The following is a 23,147-nucleotide window of genomic DNA, read 5'->3' as shown; positions in this document are numbered from 1 at the left end:
AGTGCAGTGGGGCAATCATAGCTCCCTGCAGCCTCAAACTCCTGGGCTCAAGCGATCCTCTCATCTCAGCCTCCCAAGTAGCTGGGACCACAGGCACACATCACCACACCTGGTTGATTTTTTTAATTTTTTGTAGAGACAGAGATCTCACTATGTTGCCTGGGCTGGTCTCAGACTCCTGGCCTTAATCAATCCTCCTTCCTCAGCTTCTCAGAGCACTGGATTACATGCGTGAGCCACTGCCCCAGCCCCTGATCCTTCATAAATTGGCTTTAGAGAGATGTCAAGGAAAGGAGGGTGATGAGACAGGAAACACATGGATGGACCCAGGTCCCACAGACAGAAGGAACAGAGCAGTTCCTGTTTCTACCTGCGCCTCCTGGAAAAAACACGGAAACTAAAGAATCACCCAGACTTTAAATGAGATCCAACATTTTAATCGGTTTCACTCTGTGGGTGGACAGAGAAGGGGGACCCGGAGGCCAGTGTGTGGGGAAGAGGAGGACAGATAAAGTGACACCTTCTCAGGGAGGCTCCTGGCTTCTTCCTTCTGTCCCCACCTGCCTTGTCACTTTTCCTGGCTTTAGGACGTAGAACATTTGAAATCCCCCGTGCACATCTGGAAGAACCAACACTCAGGAGCCCAGCCCAGGAAAAGCAATTTGTAACCTCCTAGCCGGATTTGACTCCCTGCCCTCTCTGGCTCCTGGTGGAGTCTCAGAAGACCCCAGGATCAGGCTCTCTCGAAGTCTTACCCCGTCGGCCTGTGATGGGGGCCCCTCGGCCTTCACTACTTCTTACTCTTTCCCAGAACCTTGCTTCCATCCTTCAGTCCCTCCCCGACTCCCATCAAGTTTCTATGACTTGTTTGCACAAGACACAGCTTTCCCGGTGAATAAGGAAAAGATTCTCGTCCACGCCTGAGTCCCGGCCTCCAGTGCAGAGCCTCCGTGTCTCCAAAGAATGAAACTTATAGTGGATTCTGGTCCCGACATTTGCACAGACGCAGGGCACAATATCATCTCAGCCCTGCCCCTCCCGTGTGAATTTTGTCTAGCTCCCCCAGCCTCCCCAATGACATATGTTGTCTTCCTCTGTTTATATTTTCGTCCCACACTGGACTCTTGAGCCACTCCTGGGTTATTTTTGTTGTTGTTATTGAGACGGAGTTTCGCTCTTGTGACCCAGGCTAGAGCGCAGTGGCGCAATCTCTGCTCTCTTCAACCTCCGCCTCCCGGGTTCCAGCAAGTCTCCTGCCTCAGCCTCCCGAGTAGCTGGGATTACAGGCACATGCCACCATGCCCGGCTAATTTTTGTATTATTAGTAGAGACAGGGTTTCACCATGTTGGCCAGGCTGGTCTTGAACTCCTGACCTCAGGTGATCTGCCCGCCTTGGCCTCCCAAAGTGCTGGGATTACAGGCGTGAGCCACCGCACCCGGCCCACTCCTGGGCTTAATGTCCCAGAATCCAGCATGACTCGGGCCTATGAGAGATGAACACATTTTATGTTGAATAAAAACCTCTTTGTGGGCTCTAGAGATCAGGGTGTGCCCCTCAGGGGGTCTAGGCTGTGTGCACCTCTTCTGGTCTGGTGCTGGAAACATCATCTGATACCTCCCAGCCTCTCTTCGCATCTCGCCTTTCTCCTGACCCTGTCTGCTGCTGACGGTGTGTACCAACTCGTAAGCATATATTGTGCCCTATCTCTTCCCAACTCTTAGTTCAGTGACCTAGGTTGCTAGCTTGAAGTCAGCAGTGGTAGGAGTATTTACACCACAGAAATTGACAAACGCTCCACAACCAACCTTTTCCTCTTCCTTGGAGAGCCCATTGTTAGACCTCTGCCAGCACACCACTGTCTTTCTGCCCTACTTTTTTTTTACACCTTGCCTTGTGAACTCCACTGATGAAGGGCTCTGGGATCCCACCTCCCCATCCAAAAATGAAAGGAGAACTCAGACTGAGAAGGCAGGGACCCAGCACCCAACTTCTGAGCATCAAACGACCTCTATCCGTCTTCAGGTTCTCACAAGTGCTTGCCTATGTCACCGTAGGTAAGATTCTATTTCAAGAAATAATGGTGCCACCCCAGGAAAATGTCCTCAAGCCAAGCTCTATTTTCCAATCCCACCATCAAAACTGAAAACCAAAAAAAAAAAAAAGCTAAAAAAGGGAATGTATGTTTGAAATGTAGGGTTGCCTCCTCCAAACCTATTTCCCCCTCTTCCTGTCTCTTGTTTATTTACAGATGGGAGGCTGTCCAGCTGCTTCTTCTCTGTGAAATAGCCACAACTATAGGTGGTACGTCCCATGCAGCTACCCCAATTCCACCAGTGTCTCACTTTTAGAAAATCCTAAAACAAAAGAAAAAAGGAGTAGAGATGGAACAGGCAAGGTGCCTTTCATTTCCCTACCAAATATACACATTCCCAATGTGCTAATGAGCGAATGAGTGATAAAATGTCTTTAAAAAGAAACTAAGAAGAAAAAGTACATATATGTATAGCTACATATATGAATATAGATCTTTGTCTCTCAAACAGTCCCCTAAACCTACCATGTAAGCCTGACATTTGTGAAGTCTGTAAAATTCCCAGATAATTTATTTTTAATGTAACTGCATCATTGGCCTAAGGTTTCCCGACGGGGCTTCTTAAAGTTTGTCTTTGGAATTTCTAGAAAGGTCCCTAACCATATGCTAAAGAAGTGTCCACGTGTAGGGCCAGGCACAGTGGCTCATGCCTGTAATCCCAGCACTTTGGGAGGCCGAGGCAGGCGGATCACTTGAGGTCAGGGGTTCGAGACCAGCCTGGCCAACATGGTAAAACCCTGTCTCTACTAATAATACAAAAATTAGCCGGGCATGATGGAGCACACCTGTAATCCCAGCTAGTTGGGAGATTGAGGCAGGACATCGCTTCAACCCGGGAGGTGGAGGTTGCAGTCAGTGAGCCGAGATCACACCACTGCACTCCAGCCTGAGCAAAAGAGCGAGACTCCGTCTCAATTAAAAAAAAAAAAAAGGGCCGGGTGCAGTGGCTCACGCCTGTAATCCCAGCACTTTGGGAGGCCGAGGAGGGCGGATCACAAGGTCAGGAGATCGAGACCATCCTGGCTAAAACGGTGAAACCCCGTCTCTACTAAAAATACAAAAAAAATTAGCCGGGCTTGGTGGCGGGCGCCTGTAGTCCCAGCTACTTGGGGCTGAGGCAGAATAATGGTGTGAACCTGGGAGGTGGAGCTTGCAGTGAGCCGAGATCGCACCACTGCACTCCAGCCTGGGCAACAGAGCGAGACTCCGTCTCAAAAAAAAAAAAAAAAAATCTGTCCACATGGAAAGTTAAGGAATCAAGCCCCCCTACCTGCTTGTTCAAGGGCACGGTGATTCTGACCTAAACATGACCCCAAATCAACTGCAAGTTTGGTTTGACTTCTTCTTGGAGTAAGTTCTCAGCACCACTTTCTGAAGCCTGGAGCTCGTGGTGTACTTCAGCGGTCACAATCGTGCCAGACGGTGTTGGGGTTGAGAGAATCACTAGGACCTGTGAGCTGTCCCGGGAGAGGGAGGAGCCTCTGCCTGTGGAGGAAAGGGGTGGGCTCTGTAAGCTGAACACCCAGCCGCAGAGACCACGGCTGTCGGCTGTCGGAAGGACAGCTGGTTCCAGTTGCTTTCTCAGGGATGCCGTCCCGGGATCTAAGCTGCAGGGAAGCAGATTCAGAAGAGAAAGGGTCCCGAGGCCCGACGGACAGAGATGGAGACTGCGTTCTCTACAAGATCTGAAACTTCCAGGCACTCTGATCCTTGTAGTCCAGAGGGTCCATGGGATTGTAGGTGAATTTCCAGGTGCCCGTGGGGTCCTTGAATTCCAAGCTATCCACGGGGCTGTAGGCGCCATAGCTCTGGCCTGATAGGGAGGTGGGGGACTGGGCCAGGGAAGGTCCCACGGAGGGGCCAGAGAGGGGGCTAAGAGCCGGGCCCCCTAGCTGGGGCACCATGGGAGACAGGTAGGGGTCTAGGCCGCTGAAATAGGAGCTCGGAGACCCATAGGCGGAGGGGGAAGAGCAGAAAGCGGAGGCTGGGGCGTAGGTCATGGCATAGGGGGCCGAGGTCAGAGACGGCCCCGAGGCCACCAGCCCGGCCCGCTGCGCCTCAGGCAAAGGGGACTCTGAGGCTGGGCTCCAGATGGACACAGTGGCCACTGCTGTGGTTGGGGAGCCTGAGGGGCCGGGCAGAGGGGGACTGTAGGAATCTGAGATGCCCAGAGGGTCTGGACACACATCCGTGGAGGGTCTTGGGGACGTGCCCGCCTTCCTCTTGGCAGGCCGGGCCTTGGCCTGGCCCCCTGGGGGCTGCTGCTGCTGTTTCTGCTGCTGCCGCTGCTGCCTGCATTTAGCCCTCCGGTTCTTGAACCAAACCTGGGGGATAAGAGGGGAGATGGGGGTGAATAAGTGGGGAAGAGGCCCAGGAGAGCCGCAGGGTGCCCAGGGATGAGGACACTTATTGGTGAGAGGTGCTGGGGTCACATCTGTCTACTTTGCATCCAGCTGTGGGGCATCTATTCATCCATCCATCCATCGATCCATCCAATCATACCTGCATGTGTGCATGAACACATACATACATCATGCCTATGTGCATTCATCCATCCAATACAAACATGCACACGTACAATTATACATACATACACTGTATGCACATACATCATGCCTGCATTTACCCATCGATATGATCATACATACCTCATACGCATATTCATCCACCCATCTAATACAAACATGCACACGTACAATTATACATATATACACCATACGCACATATATCATGCATGCGTTTACCCATCTATATGATCATACATGCATCATACACATATTCATCCATCCATGTAATACAAACATGCACACGTACAATTATACATACATACACCATATGCACATACATCATGCATACATTTACCCATCTATCTGATCATACATACATACATACATCATACACATATATATCATACATACATTCACTGGCTCATCTGATCATACATGCAAGTGTACATACATCATAAACACATACATCATACATGCATTAATGGAGCCATCTGATCATACATATATACATCATACACATATCCATCCATCTGATCATACAAATATACAATTATACATGTATATATTGTACACACATACATCATACATATATACACATTAATCCATACATACAATCATGTAAACACATATTTCATTTATCCATCTAATTATATACACATGCATACACTCATATATACATAAATAAACCCATCCAGTCATCCAATCATGCATGTATGCGTACATACATGATACCTACAGGCATTTATCCATCTAATACAAACATACACACATACAATTATACATACATACACCATACACTCATGCATCATGCATACATTTATCCAGCTATCAGATCATACATACATCATACACATATTCATCCATCTGATCATACAGACATACAAATATACAATTATAGGCACATACATTGTACACACATACAGCATACATAGCTATGCACTAATCTATCTAATCATACATACATACAATCACACAAACATACATATTTCATTTATCTTTCCAATCATACACACATGTGTATGCATATATATGTAACATCATACCTACAGCATACAAACATACATGCATACAATTATACACACATACACCATACACACATACATTATGCAGACATCCATCTGATCATACACACATACCTCACACATATATGTGTCATACACACATTCACCAGTCCATCTGATCATACATACATCATACATACACTTATCCATCTGATGATACATACAATTGTACACACATACATCATACATAGATTCATCCATCTGTCTTATACATATAATTATACATACATAGGTCATACACACATACATCATACATGCATTAATGGATCTATCTAATCATACATACATCATATGCATGTTCATCCATCCATCTGATTATACAAGCATACAAATATACAATTATACACCCATACATCATACACACATACATCATGCATACATACACATTAATCCATCCAATCATACCTATATACAATCATACAAACACACACATTTTATTTATCTGTCCAATCATATATACATGCATACACTCATATATACATAAATACACCCACCCGGCCGGGTGTGGTGGCTCATGCCTGTAATCCCAGCGCTTTGGGAGGCCGAGGCAGTAGGATTACCTGAGGTCAGGAGTTTGAGACCAGCCTGGCCAACATGGTGAAACCCCATCTCTACTAAAAATACAAAAATTAGCCCGGTGTGGTGGCACACGCCTGTAATCCCAGCTGCACAGGAGGCTGAGGCAGGAGAATCACTTGAACCCAGGAGGCGGAGGTTGCAGACAGCCAAGATCATGCCACTGCACTCCAGCCTGGGCGACAGAGCGAAACTCCATTTCAAATAAATAAATACACCCATCCATCCAATGATGCATGCATGTACACATACATGTGCACATATACTGTGTATACATATATCATGCCTGCATACATTCATCATCTAATCATACCTATGTGCGTTCATGCAAACACACATATATACATGTATCCATCCCATCATACACAGACACTCATATATACACATACATACAGTCATCCATGCTTCCAGTCATACATGCACACACACACATCTACAGTCACACATACGTACATTCATCTATGCATCCACCCATCCATCCATCCATCCGTCTATTCAGTCAGTTAATAAACATGCGTTAACCATCTTCTACTACTCTGAGGGTCCATCAGTGGAACTGACATTCTGGTTGGGAGAGACAGTCTAAATAAACAGACTCTGAGATACCACACGTAAATCGTATGCAATGTTAAATGCTGTGTTCAGTGTGGGTCTCATTGATAAGCAAAGACTTGAACAAGGCGATGGGGCCTGCTGTGTGGTTATCTGGAAAATAAGCATTCCAGATAGAGGAAACTGCGTGCAAAGGCCCGAGGCAGGAGGGTGCTTGGCAGGCAGGTCAGGGCCAGCGCGGCTGGAGAGGAGCGAGGGGCGATGAGAGCCATGAGGCGGTCAGTGGGATGGTGGGGAGAGGAATTCTTGTCCCCTTTATAACTTTGGCTGTCTCTCTGTGGTCTCTTCCTCCTCCCATCACTCTTTGTTCTGGGGAGGGCCCCTGAGGTTACAGGAAGGGTCGGGAGGGGTCCAGGGACCCACCACCCCACCTGAACCCTGGACTCGGGCAGATTGATCTTCAGAGCCACCTCCTCGCGGGCATAGACGTCTGGGTACTGGGTCTTGGCAAACAGTGCCTCCAGCTCCTCCAGTTGGCTCCGGGTGAAGGTGGTCCGCTCCCGCCGCTGCTTCCTGGGGGCGCCTGGGGTGGGACGGGAAACAGGACCCTCAGGTCGTCCACATGGGCTGGTGTGAGGCCAAGAATTCCATTCTGGTTGCCATCTGCCTAAACTAAGGATGGAATACACATTCCCTGCCCTTCTACGCCTCACTCTGTGCCTGGCGCTCTGTGGCTCATGCCTGACCCCAAGGCTTCAGCTCTGCGAGGAGGCGTGTGAGTCGTTTTTCCCTCTTCTAAACTTTCTTATGCACTAAGACATAATCAGTTGAAGCGTGACATTGCTGACATTCAACCATTTCTAGCCTATAAAAGTAGCAAGTCTGGGCCGGGTGCGGTGGCTCACGCCTATAATCCCAGCACTTTGGGAGGCCAAGGCGGGCAGATCACAAGGTCAAGAAATCAAGACCATCCTGGCCAACATGGGGAACCCCTGTCTCTACGAAAAATACAAAAAATTAGCCAGGTGTGGTGATGCATGCCTGTAGTCCCAGCTACTCGGGAGGCTGAGGGAGGAGAATCACTTGAACCCAGAAGGCAGAGGTTGCAGTGAGCCAAGATTATGCCACTGCACTCCAGCCTGGTGACAGAACGAGGCTCGGTCTCAAAAAAGAAAATGAGCTAAAGAATAATGCTACAAATAACTGAGTACTCACTTCTCTTAAAAATAAGGCTTTACAAAAATTGGCCAGGCATGGTGGCGTGCGCCTGTAATCCCAGCTACTTGGGAGGCTGAGGCAAGAGAATCACTTGAACCCGGGAGGCGAAAGTTGCAGTGAGCCAAGATCGCACCATTGCACTCCAGCCTGGGCAGGAGCGAAACTCTGTCTAAACTGTGTCTCAAAAAAAAAAAAGAAAAAGAAATAAGGCTTTGCAGGCCGGGTGCAGTGGCTCATGCCTATAATCCCAGCACTTTGGGAGGCTGAGTCAGGTGGATTATTTGAACCCAAGAGTTTGAGACCAGCCTGAGCAACACAGGGAGACCCAATCTCTACCAAAAAAAAATAATAATAATTTTTTCTATGTTTTGTATAATCCAGATCCTGCAATATCTACAAAAACTTAAAAAAGTTAGCCAGGCATGGTGGCGTGCACCTGTAATCCTAGCTATTTGGGAGGCCGAGGCAAAAGGATCGCTTGAGCCCAGGAGTTCAAGGCTGCAGTGAGCTGTGACTGCACCATTGCACTTCAAAGTGGGCAACAGAGTGAGACCCTGTCTCAAAAATAAAATAAAATAAAAAGGTGCACCCGGCCTAGGCACCATGGCTCACACCTGCAGTCCCAGCTCCTCAGGAGGCTGAGGTGAGAGGATTACTTGAGCCTAGGGGTTCGAGGCTGCAGTGAGCCGTGACCACCACCAGCGCACTCCAGCCTGGGTGACAGAGTGTGAGACCTTGTCTCTGAAAAATAAATAAATAATAAAGTTTTGGTAACAGATGAAAATTCGTCTTGATTCCCCTTCCAGATTACATCCCCTCTTCCCCACCGCAAAAAGAACCTCTGTCCTGAATTTCTAGGACTGCTCATGTTTTTCTAAGTGACATACATTTCAGATGAACCCAGAGGACTGGTGTATGGCCCTGAAGTCGCCCCTGTGATTGCCTTCTTCCTGTGGGCAAAGGGACCCCGGAGGTCCTCCAAGAGATGAGGCCAGCCTGGGGTGCCAAGAGAAACGACTGTACTCACTTGGGTAGGGCACAGCCTGGTGCATCAGATCCACACTGGGGCCACTTAGGGCTAAGGCGTTGACAGAATAGTGGGGCCCCGGGTTCATATACGCCATCATGATCTTCGGGAACACTGAGGCCCAAGTCAGGGGGCCTGCAAGAGAAGAGGAGGGATGCTCACTCACTTACCAGTACTCACCATGGGGTGACATGCAGGCTGAGATTCAAATCCTGCCTCCTTCTCCTCTTAGGTATGTGACCTTGGCCATTTATCTCACCTCTCTGTACCCCTGTGTCCTTACGTGTAAAATGGCCTCTGCTTAAGGTTCTCAGAGCTTTCTTGAGACTCTGCAAAGCAGAGAGCTGAAGCCATCATGTACCTCAAAAGTGCAAGCTCTTATTCCTACTCTACCCTCTAAAAAAATCTCGTCCTGGCTGGGCACAATGGCTCACATCTGTAGTCCCAGCACTTTGGGAGGCCAAGGCGGGAGGATCACTTGAGCCCAGGAGTTTGAGACCAGCCTGGGCAATATAGCAAGACTCTGTCTCTTAAAAAAAAAAAAAAAAAAAATTGTTTTTTAAAAAGTTAACTGGGTGTGGTGATGCATGCCTGTAATCCCAACTACCCAGGAGGCTGAGGTGGGAGGATCACTTGAGCCCAGGAGTTTGGGGCTGCACTGAGCTGTGTTCAGGCCACTGCACTCCAGCCTGGGTGATACAGCAAGACTCTAAGAAAAAAACGAAACAAATCTGATCCCATAACACTTCCTCATCCAAGATCCCTTCTTTCTGTGACCATGGGCAAACTTGCTCAGCCTCGCTTATAACCAAGGACTGCAGGGTGACCAACCGTGCCTGTTTGCCCAGGATGGAAGACAGGTGGGTGTTTCTTGGAACATAGGACTTTCAGTGCTAGAGCCAGAATGGTCCCAGGCAAACTGGATTGGTTGGTCACCCTAAGGGAGAGTGACATTAAACCGATAGTAAGGGCCAGGCAAGGTGGCTCACGCCTGTAATCTCAGCACTTTGGGAGGCTGAGATGGACGGATCACCTGAGGTCAGAAGTTCAAGACCAGCCTGGATAACATGGTGAAACTCCGTCTCTATTAAAAATACAAAAATTAGCCAAGTGTGGTGGCAGGTGCCTGTAATCCCAGGACTCAGGAGGCTGAGGCAGGAGAATCGCTGGAACCTGGGAGGTGGAGGTTGCAGTGAGCCAAGATCGCACCATCATACTCCAGCCTGGGCAACAGAGCGAGACTCTGTCTCAAAAACAAAACAAAACAAAACAAAAAACAAAACAAAACAAAAACGACAGTAAGGGCCAAGCAAGGCGGCTCACACCTGTAATCCCAGCACTTTGGGAAGTCAAGGCAGGAGAATCACTTGAGCCCAGAAGTTCAAAACCAGCCTAGGCAACATAGTGAGATCCCCATCTCTGAAAAAAAAAGAAAAAGAAATAGTGAGACCCCCACCTCTGAAAAAAGAAAAAGAAATAGTGAGACCCCTATCTAAAAAAAAAAAAAAAGCGAGTGTGGATCTTCCATGATCACTTTTGACCTATCAGGTTGGCAAAGATGAAGGAGGTGGATAACTTCCGGCACTGGGGTCAGTGTGGGGAAAGGCGCGCTCCCATGGCAGGTAGGTAGCAGTACAGGTTGCAACAAACTGTTATTGAAGTAATATGCCATCTTTCTTTTGTCCTAGTAATTCACCTTCAATGTATACCTCAGTCGCCTTGTTGGAAAATGGGAATGAAAATCGCATTTATGGGCCAGGCGCAGTGGCTCACACCTGTAATCCCAGCACTTTGGGAGACCAAGGCAAGCAGATCACTTGAGGTCAGGAGTTTGAGATTAGCCTGGTCAACATGGTGAAAACCCGTCTCTACTAAAAATACAAAAATTAGCCGGGCACAAGGGTGCACGCCTGTAGTCCCAGCTACTTGGGAGGCTGAGGCAGGAGAATCGCTTGAACCCGGGAGGCGGAGGTTGTAGTGAGCCAAAATGGTGCCACCACATCCCAGCCTGGGCTACGGACTCCGTCTCAAAAAACAGAAAAGAAAAGAAAAAGAAAATAGCATTTATGTTCAGGTGGCAACATAGCAAAACTCTCCCGTCTCTACAAAAAATTAAATTTTTTTTTAAAGTAAGCCTAGGCGCAGTGGCTCATGCCTGTAATCTCAGCACTTTGGGGGGGCGGATCACCAGAGGTCAGGAGTTCGAGACCAGCCTGGCCAACATGGTGAAACCCCGTCTCTGCAGAAAATACAAAAATTAGCTGGGCATGGTGGCGCGTGCCTGTAATCCCAGCTACTTGGGAGGCTGAGGCAGGAGAATCGCTTGAACTGGGGAGGCAGAAGTTGCAGTGAGCCAAGATCACGCCACTGCACTCCAGCTTGGGAGACAGAGAGAGACTCCGTCTCAAAAAAAAAAGCATAAGGCTGCTCTCTGAACTGATTTTAAAAGATCTCTATTATATAGTTTAAAAAAATTGTTCTAGGGTCCAGGTGCGGTGGCTCACATCTGTAATCCCAGCACTTTGGGAGGCTGAGGCAGGCGGATCACCTGAGGTCAGGAGTTCGAGACCAGCCTGGCCAACATGGTGAAATGTCTCTACTAAAATACAAAAATTATCCGGGTGTGGTGGCAGGCGCCTGTAATCCCAGCTACTCAGGAGGCTGAGGCAGGAGAATTGCTTGAGCCCGGGACGGGGAGGTTGCAGTGAGCCCAGATCATGCCGCTGCACTCCAGGCTGGGGGACAAGAGCAAGACTTCATCTCAAAAAAAATAAAAATAAAAAAAAGTTCTAGGCTTGGCAATAAGACAAAAGGCTGACAGCATGCCATTTCCAAGTCATTTGGGAGTCTTGTCTAACAGACCTACCCAAGGTTTGCTTCATATTCTAAGGCAGCAGTCCTCAACCTTTTTGGCACCAAAAACTGGTTTCGTAGAAGATAGTTTTTCCATGGATGCGGGTGGGCAGTGCATTAGATTCTCATAAGGAGTGTGCAACCTAGATCTCTCGCACGTGCAGTTCACAATAGGGTTCACGTTCCTATGAGAATCTAGAGCCACCGCTGATCTGACAGGAGGCGGGGCTCAGGCGGTAATGCTTGCTCACCAGCTGTGCAACCCCGTGCCTAACAGACTACAAACCGGGGGTTGGGGATCCTATTCTAAGGGACTGTACCTATATTTGATTTACTATTCTTTTTTTTTTTTTTTTTTTTTTTTTTTTTGAGACAGAGTCTTGCTCTGTCGCCCCGGGCTGAAGTGCAGTGGTGAGATCTCGGTTCACTGCAACTTCTGCCTCCCGGGTTCAAGCTATTCTCCTGCCTCAGCTTCCTAAGTAGCTGGGATTACAGGCATGAGCCACCACACCCAGCTAATTTTTTGTATTCTTAGTAAAGACAAGGTTTCACCATTGTTGGCCAAGCTGGTCTCGAACTCCCGACCTCAGGCACCCGCCACCACGCCCAGCTAATTTTTGTATTTTTAGTAGAGTCGGGGTTTCACCATGTTGGCCAGGATGGTCTCAATCTCTTGACCTCGTGATCCACCCCCTCAGCCTCCCAAAGTGCTGGGATTACAGGCGTGAGCCACTGCACCCGGCCCGAATTCTCCTTTGAAACAGCTGGTTCCTTCATTCATGACTTAAATAAATCTTTGACCTGTGCTTATTATATATGTGTCAGAGAATCAGATTTGTTTTTTGGGGTTTTTTAAGAGACAAGGTCTCCCTCTGTCATCCAGGCTGGAGTGCAGCAGCGTTGCCATAGCTCACTGCAGCCTCCAACTCCTGGGCTCAAGTGATCTTCCCACCTCAGCCTCCCAAAGTGCTAGGACTACAGACATGAGCCACCACACCTGGCCAAATGTTTGTTTTTTTTTTTTTTTCATTTAATTGCACTTTGACAATAAGTGTTTGTGAATGTTATTTTATATATTGTATATGACCAAACCATATATATTATATTTATTATTATTTGAGTTATTATATATTATAAATATTATAAAATTATAATATTTATATCTTCAAAGGAAACAAGTATGGTGTTGGGCAGTATGTATACCTTGCAACCATTTGTGATTTTGAAAACAATGCAGTTGATCAGGTGCTGTATCTCACACCTATAGTCTCAGCACGTTGGGAGGTCAAGGTGGGCAGATTGCTTAAGCCCAGGAGTTCGAGACCAGCCTGGGTAACATGGCAAAACCCTGTCTCCACAAAAAAAAATACAAAAATTGGTCAGGCATGGTGGTCCACACCTGTAATCTCAGCTACTCAGGAGGCTGAGGCAGGAGGATCACCGGAGCCCAGGATTTGGAGACTGCAGTGAGCTATGAGCATGCCACCGCACACCAGCCTAGGCAATAGAGCAAGACCTTGTCTCAATAATAACAATAAATAGACCAGGTGCAGTTGCTCACGCCTGTAATGCCAGCACTTTGGGAGGCCGAGGCAGATGGATCACCTGAGGTCAAGAGTTCAAGACCAGCCTGGCCAACATGGCAAAACCCTGTCTCTACTAAAAATACAAAATTAGGCGGGCATGGTGGTGGGCGCCTATAATCCCAGCTACTCCAGAGGCTGAGGCAGGAGAATCGCTTGAACCCGGGAGGCAGAGGTTGCAGTGAGCTGAGATCATGCCATTGCACTCCAGCCTGAGAAACAAGAGTGAAACTCCATCTCAAAAAAAAGTCATAATAATAAAATAAATTTAAAAATAAAAATACAATAAAATAAAAATACAAAAATTAGCCAGGCATGGTGGTGCATGCCTGTAATCCCAGCTACTTGGGAAGCGGAGGCAGGAGACCCTCTGGAACCTGGGAGGTGGAGGTTGCAGTGAGCCGAGATTGTGACAGTGCACTCCAGCCTGGGTGGCAGAGTGAAACTCCATCTCAAAAATAGTAACTATTATTATTATTAATTAATAAATAAAATGAGGCGTTGATTTTACTCATGTGTAGAATATACGCTTGTATATGCATAGAAAATTCCCAGGAAGGAAGCAAGCTACTGGTACCAGTGACTGCCTCTGGGAAGGAGTGCTAAAGCCATATCTTGTTTCTACAGTTTGGATTACTTTTTAATTGTGTGTGTGCGTGTGTGTGTGTGTGTGTGTGTGTGCGTGTGCGTGTTCATGTCAAAAGCAAAAACAACAATGAAATCTTCAAAAAAGCAAACAGAACATGAAAACCCTCTGAGGGTTCCTCATTGCCCTCATTAGGATGGCCTCAGAAAACCTCTCAGCCTCCACAGCTATTTGCATAAGCCGTTTCCTGGGCTAGGAACGCCTCTCCCCAACCCCGAAGCCCCTCTCACCAGCTAACCTCTTCTCCTCCAGGTCTCAGCTCAGCTACTTTCCCCAGAGAAAGCAACCTACGCCCCTAAACTGGATTTTACACACACACACACACACACACTCCCTACCTCCTTTTCTTCAAGACACAGCTTGTATTAAATGACATATTTCTATGTTTGTTTATTTATCTCTCTCCCTCAAATTCTATCAGTTACCTGAGTTCAGGGACTGGGAATATCTCGGTTCCTGCCATGTCCTCAGCACCCCCAATAAATATTTGAAACATAAGAAAAAGAATTAAAAATGGATGGCATTTATTTTAAGCTCCCATCCCTTCGTTCCTCTCACTGTCCTTTCCTTCTCATCCCTCTCATGAGGAGGGGGACAGATTCTGTTTATTTTAAGTTGAGATTCTACTGTTCATTCAGTAAATATTTTTTGAATGCCTTCTCTGCTCTAGGAACTAGGAATATAGAAAGAAATAAGACTGCAGCTTCTCTGTTCTCATAGAATTGAACTTCTTGGTTCCATTCCTAGAGAAACCAATAACGAACAAGGAAAAAAAATATTTTTTTTGAGACAAAGTCTCACTCTTGTCCCCCAGGCTGGAGTGCAATGGCGTGATCTCGGCTCACTGCAGCCTCTGCCTCCCAGGTTCAAGTGATTCTCCTGCCTCAGCCTCCCAAGTAGCTGAGATTACAGGGGCCTGCCACCATACCCGGCTAATTTTTGTATTTTTAGTAGGGATGGGGTTTCACCATGTTGGCCAGGCTGGTCTCGAACTCCTGACCTCAGGTGATCCACCTGCCTCGGCCTCCCAAAGTGCTGGGATTACAGGTGTGAGCCACCACACCCGGCCTTTTTTTTTTTTTTTTTTAATAAAGATGCCATGGCCGGGGGCAGGGGCTCACGCCTGTAATCCCAACACTTTGGGAGGCTGAGTTATGAGGATCATTTGAGGTCAGGAGTTTGAGATCAGCCTGGCCAACATGGTGAAACCCCATCTCTACTAAAATACAAAAATTAGCCAGACATGATGATGGGTGCCTGTAATCCCAACTACTTGAGAATCCCTTGAACCCGGGAGGCGGAGGTTGCAGTGAGAGCTGAGATGGCACTACTGCACTCCAGCCTGGGCAACAGAGCAAGACTCTGTAAAAAAAAAAAAAAAAAAAAAGCCTTCAGAAAGTTTCAAGAACTCCCAGGAAAATAAAACAGGTTGTTATGAGAGTGAAGGTGTTTGGGGTGGGTGAGGCATCTAGGAAGTTTTGTGGATCTGAAATAGAGATTTCCAGGCAAAAAAAAAAAAAAAAACATCAGGTGCAAAGGCTTGGAGGCTGGAATCTCACACTGTCACCCTGAGCGAGACAGGGTCTCCAACTTGGTCTTGTTGGAGGACAAACAAGGCACCCCGTGTGAACACAGCAGATTGATCATGGAGAAAAGCAGAAAGAACAAGTAAAACCTGGTAGGAATGTCACAAGAAGGCTCAGTGCTGACAATAAAATCAAAAGCAGCTACATTAAATCCCCAAAATCAAACTGCCTCCAAGGTAACTCCCAGTAATCCTTACCCCCTGATATTCATGCCCTGTGTAGTCCCTACTAACAAGCTGGCTGACGTGTGTAACCAACAGGATATTGCAGAAATGACAGAGCATGGCTTCCAAGGCTAGTTCTAAGGAAAGCAAGCTGCCATGTTGAGAGGATGCTCAAGCCATCCCATGGAGAGGTCTATGTGGGGAAGAAATGAGGCCTCCTGCCGACAGCTATGAGAGTAAGCTACCATGGAGGTTAGTTCCCCAGCCTCAGCCAAGCCATTAAGTGACTTCAGTCCTGGCCGACATCTGACCACAACCCCATGGAACACCCTGAGCCGGAATAATCCAGTTAAGCCACTCTTGGATTCCTGTCCCTTGGAAACTATAAGAGATCAGAAATGTTTATTGTTTGAAGCTACTAAATTTGGGGATAAGTTGTTACCCAGCTTGTGTAACTAATACACAAGTCTTCTCTTTACAGGGTGTCATTAAATCCCCAGCACAACCTTGGGAGGTAGAGATTGTATTACTATGATGCTTACATTTTGGTTTTGGTTTTGGTCTTAGGGACAGCGTCTCACTCTGTCACCCAGGCTGGAGTGCAGTGGCACAATCATAGCTCACTGCAGCCTCGACCTCCTGAGCTCAAGCCATCCTCCCACCTCAGCCTCCCAAGTAGCTGGGACTACAGGTGTGCCACCAAGCCTAGGTAATTTTTTAAATGTTTGTGTAGAGAGGGATGTCTTGCCATGTTGCCCAGGCTGGTCTTGAACTCCTGGCCTGAGTAGATCCTCCTGCCTCAGCCTCCCAAATTGCTGGGATTACAGGCATGAGACACTGCTTTTGCCTGATGCTTACAGTTTAGAGAGCATCTTCAGGCTCAAAAGTGTGACTTACCCGGGATCACACACATGCTGGCAGTGGAGAATCCAGGATTTCAAGGCTAGAGTAATTCCTGAAGGTCCTATTCCCCCAGCCCCCTAACCTGGGTTCCCTCTGTCCTCTCCCACTTCTCCAAAAACCAATAATGTTAAATATGAACCTCCAGAGACTGGAGACAAAGAAACTGGTGAAACTGCCCCACTGGGGACCATTTGCAGGGCCTGGAACAAAAGCACACACTTTCATTGTCTTCGCCGTCAAATCTGAGCCAGGTTGCCCAGCTAAGCAGTTGACCTTCCAGGAAAGCCAAGAAAGCTCACATTTAGGATCACCCCTTTCTGGGTTTTTGTTTTTGTTGTTGTTGTTGTTGTTGTTATTTTGAGCTGGAGTCTCTGTCACCCAGGCTGGAGTGCAGTGGCGTGATCTTGGCTCACTGCAACCTACACCTCCCGGATTCAAGCGATTCTTCTGCCTCAGCCTCCCAACCTGAGACAACAGGCATGTGCCATCATGCCTGGCTAATTTTTTACTTTTATTTATTTATTTATTTATTTATTTATTTATTTATTTATTTTTGTACTTTTAGTAGAGATTGGGTTTCTCCATGTTGGCCAGGCTGGTCTCGAACTTCTGACCTCAGGTGATCCGCCCACCTCAGCCTCCCAAAGTGCTGGAATCACAGGCATGGGCCACCGTGCCTGGCCAGGATCATCCCTTTTAACAGATAGGGGATAGGAGGCTCAGCAGGAGGAAAGTGTGGGCCCCAGATCAAACAGCTGATAATAATGATAAAGTGCTGCCTGAACAAGATGTCAGCAGAGAATAATAACAATAATAATATCGAACATCCACTGAAACCTTTCCCAGGGTTTGGCAGCAACCTGAGGCAGCTGATGACAGAAGGGCCTCCAGTGAGGGCTGGGCGTGGTGGCACATACCTGTAATCCCAGCACTCTGGGAGGCTGAGGTGGGAGGATCGCTTGAGCCCAGGAGTTAGAGGCTGCAGTGAGCTATGATCGAGCCACTGCACTCCAGCCTGGGGGACAGAGCAAGACCCTCTCTCAAAACAAAACAAAACAGGCCAGGCCGGTGGCTCAGCACTTTGGGAGGCTGAGGCAGGCGGATCACTTGAGGTCAGGAGTTCAAGGTCAGCGTGGCCAACGTGGTGAAAGCCCGTCTACTAAAAATACAAAAATTAGCCGGGCGTGGTGGTGTCCCAGCTACTGGGGAGGCTAAGGTACAAAAATCTCTTGAACTCGGGAGGTGGAGGCTGCAGTGAGCTGAGATTGTACCACTGCACTCCAGCCTGGGCGACAGAGCACAACTCCGTCCCCCAAAAAAAAAAAAAAAAAAATCAATCAATCAAAAGAGGACCTGTCTCCTGGGGAGGGAAAAAAAAAGAATGTCCAGGAATTCATCACTCGGCAGACACTTGGCCCAGGCTTTATATACAAGATCTCAAAATGACAACAGTTTCCAGACACTGATGTTTTAAGATTTCAAAGGGTGGAACAAAGAACATCAGTGTCTCTGCCCTGGGGATCAACCTGGGAGGCCCCAGGCTGGTTCTCAGAGCTGTGGGGTTCGGCACCCACTGGGTCCCAGGTTCCCACCTGAGCAGTTGTTTCCACAGGTGAGGGCTGAATGCTCACAGCCACCTGGTGGGGCAGACATGCAGATAACTCCATTCTACAGCAGGGGAGACTGAGCCTGGGAGGGAGGGAGGTGCCCACAGGTCAGGTGGCTGATGACCTTAAGGACCTCCAGGGGGTCCCAGCTTCTCACACACTGCACGCACCATGGACCTTGGGAACAAGATCTCAGGGAACAATAACTCCATGGAAACTTCCTCCCAGGCGGCTTCTGGTATCATCCCCACTTTACAGAAGAGGAAACTGAGGCTGAGAGAAGTGCAGTCTCCAGTTCTGTCTTGCACATCAGCGGTAGAGCCAGGGCTGGGCCAGCACCTGCCCCGTAGCCTGTGCCCTCCTGATCACCAGGCGATATGGCCTCTTAGGATGCTCGCCACAGCCCCACGGAGCTCAGAGGTCCCTTTCTCAGAGGAGGAAACTGAGGCTGAGAGAGGTTTCGTCAATTCCCAAGGTCACACAGGTGATGAGTGGAAGAACCAGGGGTAGAATTTAAATCTCTTTGGCCCCCCAGCCCCACTCTTCACCCCTAAGTCTACCTGGGGACCCTAGAAACAGAATGAGGCTGGTCTCCTGCCCTGCTCCCACTGCAGGCCAGGCCTGCAACATGGCTCATCTGGCTGGATCATCGTGACAGCTTATCATTGTCCCCACTTTGCAGAGGAGGCAACCAAGGCCCAGAAAGCCCACATGAGATGTCCAAGGCCACACAGTTAGAAAAGAACAGGGTTTAAACGCAGATTTGGCCGAGCATGGTGGCTCATGCCTGTAATCCCAACACTTTGGGAGGCCGAGGCGGGTGGATCACCTGAGGTCAGGAGTTCGAGACCAGCCTAGCCAACATGGTGAAACCCCGTCTCTACTAAAAATACAAAAATAAGCCAAGCATGGTGGTGCATGCCTGTAATCCCAGATACTTGAGAGGCTGAGGCAGGAGAATCGCTTGAACCTGGGAGGTGGAGGTTGCAGTGAGCCGAGGTCATGCTACTGCACTCCAGCCTGGGCCACAGAGTGAGACTCGGTCTCAAAAAAAAAAAAAAAAAAAAAAAAAAACGGACTCATGTGGCTTCATGCCAGCCCTTGGCAAGACCCTCCCAGCTCAGCCACATTCAGGGCCCTTCCTTGTCAGCCACTCCAGCCTCTCTCTGCAGCCTCTGTTGGCTCCTTTGTCCAGTGGGGACAAGGAGCTAGGTGGATGCATCCACTGCCGGCCGTGAGACCTGGGGGAAGCTGGGATCTATGGCACAGTTAGAGCCTGAGCAAATCAACTCAGTGATCAACAATGTGATCCCTGAAGCATCCAGAAATTCAAACACAGTGGGCAGCCCTGAAGTCGGACCTCACTCTGTGGTAATCACAGCCCTCGCTCGGTCCTTTTGGGAAAACCGCATCACACCTCCTCTCTGTGGCAGTCTGTCTACCTGCTTCTACCCTTCTGCCCTTCATTCATTCATTCATTCCCTCCATATTCACTGAGCACTCACTGTGTGTCTAGGACTGACCCAGGCACTGGGAATACAGCCGAGAGCAAGACAGACAAGGCCCCAGCCCTCCTAACAGGGGCAGACAAAAAACAAGGTGTCAATCAAGAGTTTTGCAGGAGACCTGCTGGGCACAGAGGCTCACACCCATAATCCCAGCACTTTGGGAGGCTCAGGCGGGCTGATCACTTGAGGTCAGGAGTTCGAGACCAGCCTGGACAACATGGAGAGACCCCATCTCTACTAAAAATACAAAAAATAGCTGGACATGGTGGCACGCGCCTGTAATTCCAGCTATTCAAGAGGCTGAGGTGGGAGGATTGCTTGGACCTAGGAGGTGAAGGTTGCAGTGAGTGGAGATCGTGCCACTGCACTCCAGCTTGGGCAACAAAGCAAGACTCCATCTCAAAAAAAAAAAAAAAAAAAAAAGAAAACTTTGCAGAAGATCAGAGAGAGTGACTGTGCTGGAAGCTAAGAGGGCGGGGGCGTGAGGATTCCCCAGTCCCAAAGTAGAGCCTGGGCTGAAAGCCAGAGCCTCTGGGTGCATTGAGGCTCTAAGTGATCAATTCACCAGCACGGTGATCCCCAGTCATCACATTCCCAGCTCTCTTGGGCAGGCCCAAGTCCACCCGGAGTCCTTCCTGCTGCAGCCACAGACCTGGGCTCTCTGTGTATATGTCTGTTCCGTCCCTTATCTGTCATTCATCCATCCATCTATGCAACACATATTTAGGCAAATCCCAACCACACGCTGGGCACTGGGGAAAAATCAGTGCTCAACAAGGGAGGGAGACGGCCATTTGTGGATCATCGCGCAAATAAAAATTTCAGGCAGTGCTAAGAGTTTTAAAGAACATCCAACAGAGCAGTGTACTGAGGAGTTGCCTTAGAACCACGGTGAAAAGCCCCCAACCCCGGATGCCGTCAGGGCTTCAGGGGACCCCCTCGCCCACAAGCCACCCTGAATCCTCGCAATGCCCCGAGTGCCGTGAGCCAGTCCCTGCTGTCTAACCTCACTCCCTCCTGCTGCAATCACAGCCTAGCCCCGTTTCCACAAACGCCAGGACGGCACCTCTGTTTTGTGTGTGACTATTCAACAAACATCACCTGCAGAGCACGGCAAACACAGCCACGAATAAGATAAACCCAACTTCTCCCCTCTGTTTCTTCTCCCCCATTCCCTCTCCCCTCCTCGGTCCCCTCCACCTCTCCTGCAGACGCTCACCTTCAGAAAGGAGGAACGGGGCTCTCCGGTGGCCCAGGACCTAGACAGAGCGGCCAGACAGCAGAGGCTGAAGGAAACACGTCCCCTCACATGGGGAGATTTTAAGCCTGGGCTGGGAGTGATGTCATTTGTCATGGCCTGGATCTCAGAGGGTAATCCCGGCCAAGGTGGGGGACTCGACTGGGCACCAGGAGGTGACATTGGCTGGGAGGGGGAGGGGCACCCGTCTGCTTAATCCCCTCCTCTTCCCCCCATGACATCTTGGCAATTAGGGCTGATGGGGAAGGGAGGCCCCAGCTCCTGCTGGTGACCATAAGCCCCTACTCCTCAGGGAAGTCCTTCCTTAGGTCTAACTGGTGTCTCTCCAGCTTCAACTAGTATCCCGAGAGAGGCATCAAAGAGGAAGGAGAGAACTGTCAGAGGGTCCTGAGAGATCATCTGAAAAAAGAGAGACACGGAGCTTTCGGGATCCCTCTCCTGGGTCCCCCTTTCTCTTCACAACAGTCTGTCCGACAGCTAGTTTATCTCTGTACTGCCTCATTGTTCTGGGTTTCTGCCTCAGTTTCCCCTGTTTCTCTTTCTTTGACTTGGTCGAGTCTTGTCTGTGGCCTCTCTGTCTGTGTGTTGTCAGACATGATATCTCCTCTTTTGGGGGGCGGAGGTGGCAGGGGCTGCTTCCAGCACTGAAAATAGGCAGACTTATTAGAAAGGGTGTTTTGTTTTTCTGTTTTTGGTGGAGTTTTGGGGTTTGGGATTTTTTTCTTTTTTTTTCCTTTTTTTTTTTTCTTTTTTTTGTTGAGACAGGGTCTCACTCTGTCACCCAGGCTGGAGTGCAGTGGCATGATCATGGCTCACTGCAGCCTTGACCTCCTGTGCTCAAGGGATCCTCCCTCCTCAGCCTCCCCAGTAGCTGAGACTTTACAGGCACATAGCACAATGCCCAGCTAATTTTTTTATTTTCGTAGAGATGGAGTCACTCTATGTTGCCCAGGCTGGCCTCAAACTCCTGGCCTCAAGCGATCCTCCCACCTCAGCCTCCCAAAGTGCTGGGATTGCCGGCGTGAGCCAACAAACCCAGCACTCGCCATCTCTCTACACACCATTGGTCTTTGTCTGGCTTCTCTGTACCTCAGTTTCTTTTCCTCTGGGCCTCGGGCTGTGGCATTTCTGCCTACTTGCCTGAATACCACTCTTTCATTCTCCATCTGCTCCTCTCCGTCCCTGTCTTTGTTGATAAACCTGCATTATCCCCTTGGTCTGTCTTATTCTCTTTCTCTCTTTCTCTGCCTCTGCCTGCCTATCTTGCTCTCTCTCCCCTCTCCCTCAGCTTCCGTGTCCTTCTGTTCCTGTCTGTCTGTCCCTCTCTTTGCTGTCTTTCTGCCTGTACACCTGTCCCTGTAACTCCAGCCTCGTCTCCGTCCCTCTGTCCTCGCTTATCCTCTGCAGCTCCAATCTCTGTTCCTCCTTCTCTTTTTCCCTGTCTCTCTCTCTCTCTCTGATTCTTGCTTCCCCTCTCCCTGGATTGCCCTTCATTTTTGTTTTGTTTTGTTTTTGTTTTGAGACAGAGTCTTGCTCTGTCACCCAGGCTGGGGTGCACTAGCACCATCTTGGCTCACTGCAACCTCCACCTCCCGGGTTCAAGCAATGCTCCTGCCTCAGCCTCTCGAGTAGCTGGGAGGATTTCCTTTCATTTCCGTCCTTCTCCCTATCTTGGTACCTCTGTTGCTCTGTATTTCTGATTTTCCTGGTCTCTGGCCCTCTTTGTGTCTCTCTCCTCTCATCTGTCTCTCTAGATATTAATATGTCCCTGAGCTCCTGGGTCCCACACGGGTCTGTTTCACTTCCCCATGCACCCAAACAGGCATGCAAGCACACACGCACACACGCGCACACACACACACACGCACACACACACACATGCACACACACACGCCCAGTAATCCCTCCTTGTGGCTGGGTCATTGTGTCTCAGCCATAAGGGGCCCTTTCTTTCTCCTTCTCCCTCCCCCAAACCCCCTGCTAGGAGAGATTAAGGCTACAGGC

The 23,147-nt window shown here is 48.8% G+C and overlaps 1 protein-coding gene across 1 annotated transcript; it reads right to left on the bottom strand.

Annotated features, from left to right (window-relative positions):
* Positions 1-421: 421 nt before the first annotated feature.
* CRX (cone-rod homeobox) lies at positions 422-21,339 on the bottom strand. The gene is made up of 4 exons (XM_024237368.3): positions 21,105-21,339; positions 9,036-9,170; positions 7,222-7,373; positions 422-4,418 (listed from the first exon to the last, which is right to left on the bottom strand). Exons 2-4 carry the CDS (start codon positions 9,133-9,135, stop codon positions 3,771-3,773), a joined length of 900 nt encoding a protein of 299 aa, XP_024093136.1. The 5' UTR covers positions 9,136-9,170; positions 21,105-21,339; the 3' UTR covers positions 422-3,770.
* Between the last annotated feature and the right edge of the window lie 1,808 nt (positions 21,340-23,147).

Source organism: Pongo abelii, chromosome 20 (assembly GCF_028885655.2).
Source record: "Pongo abelii isolate AG06213 chromosome 20, NHGRI_mPonAbe1-v2.0_pri, whole genome shotgun sequence".
NCBI lineage: Eukaryota > Metazoa > Chordata > Mammalia > Primates > Hominidae > Pongo > Pongo abelii.
Note: the sequence above shows the minus strand (reverse complement) of the source record. Positions and strands in the feature narration are given on the sequence as shown.

Excerpts from the sequence above, each read along its gene's own strand:
- CRX (XM_024237368.3), bottom strand. The coding sequence starts at position 9,135 with ATGATGGCGTATATGAACCCGGGGCCCCACTATTCTGTCAACGCCTTA. Across the intron at positions 7,374-9,035 it reads CCAGGCTGTGCCCTACCCAA|GCGCCCCCAGGAAGCAGCGG; the intron begins GTGAGTACAGTC and ends GTCCCACCCCAG. Across the intron at positions 4,419-7,221 it reads TGCCCGAGTCCAGGGTTCAG|GTTTGGTTCAAGAACCGGAG; the intron begins GTGGGGTGGTGG and ends CTTATCCCCCAG.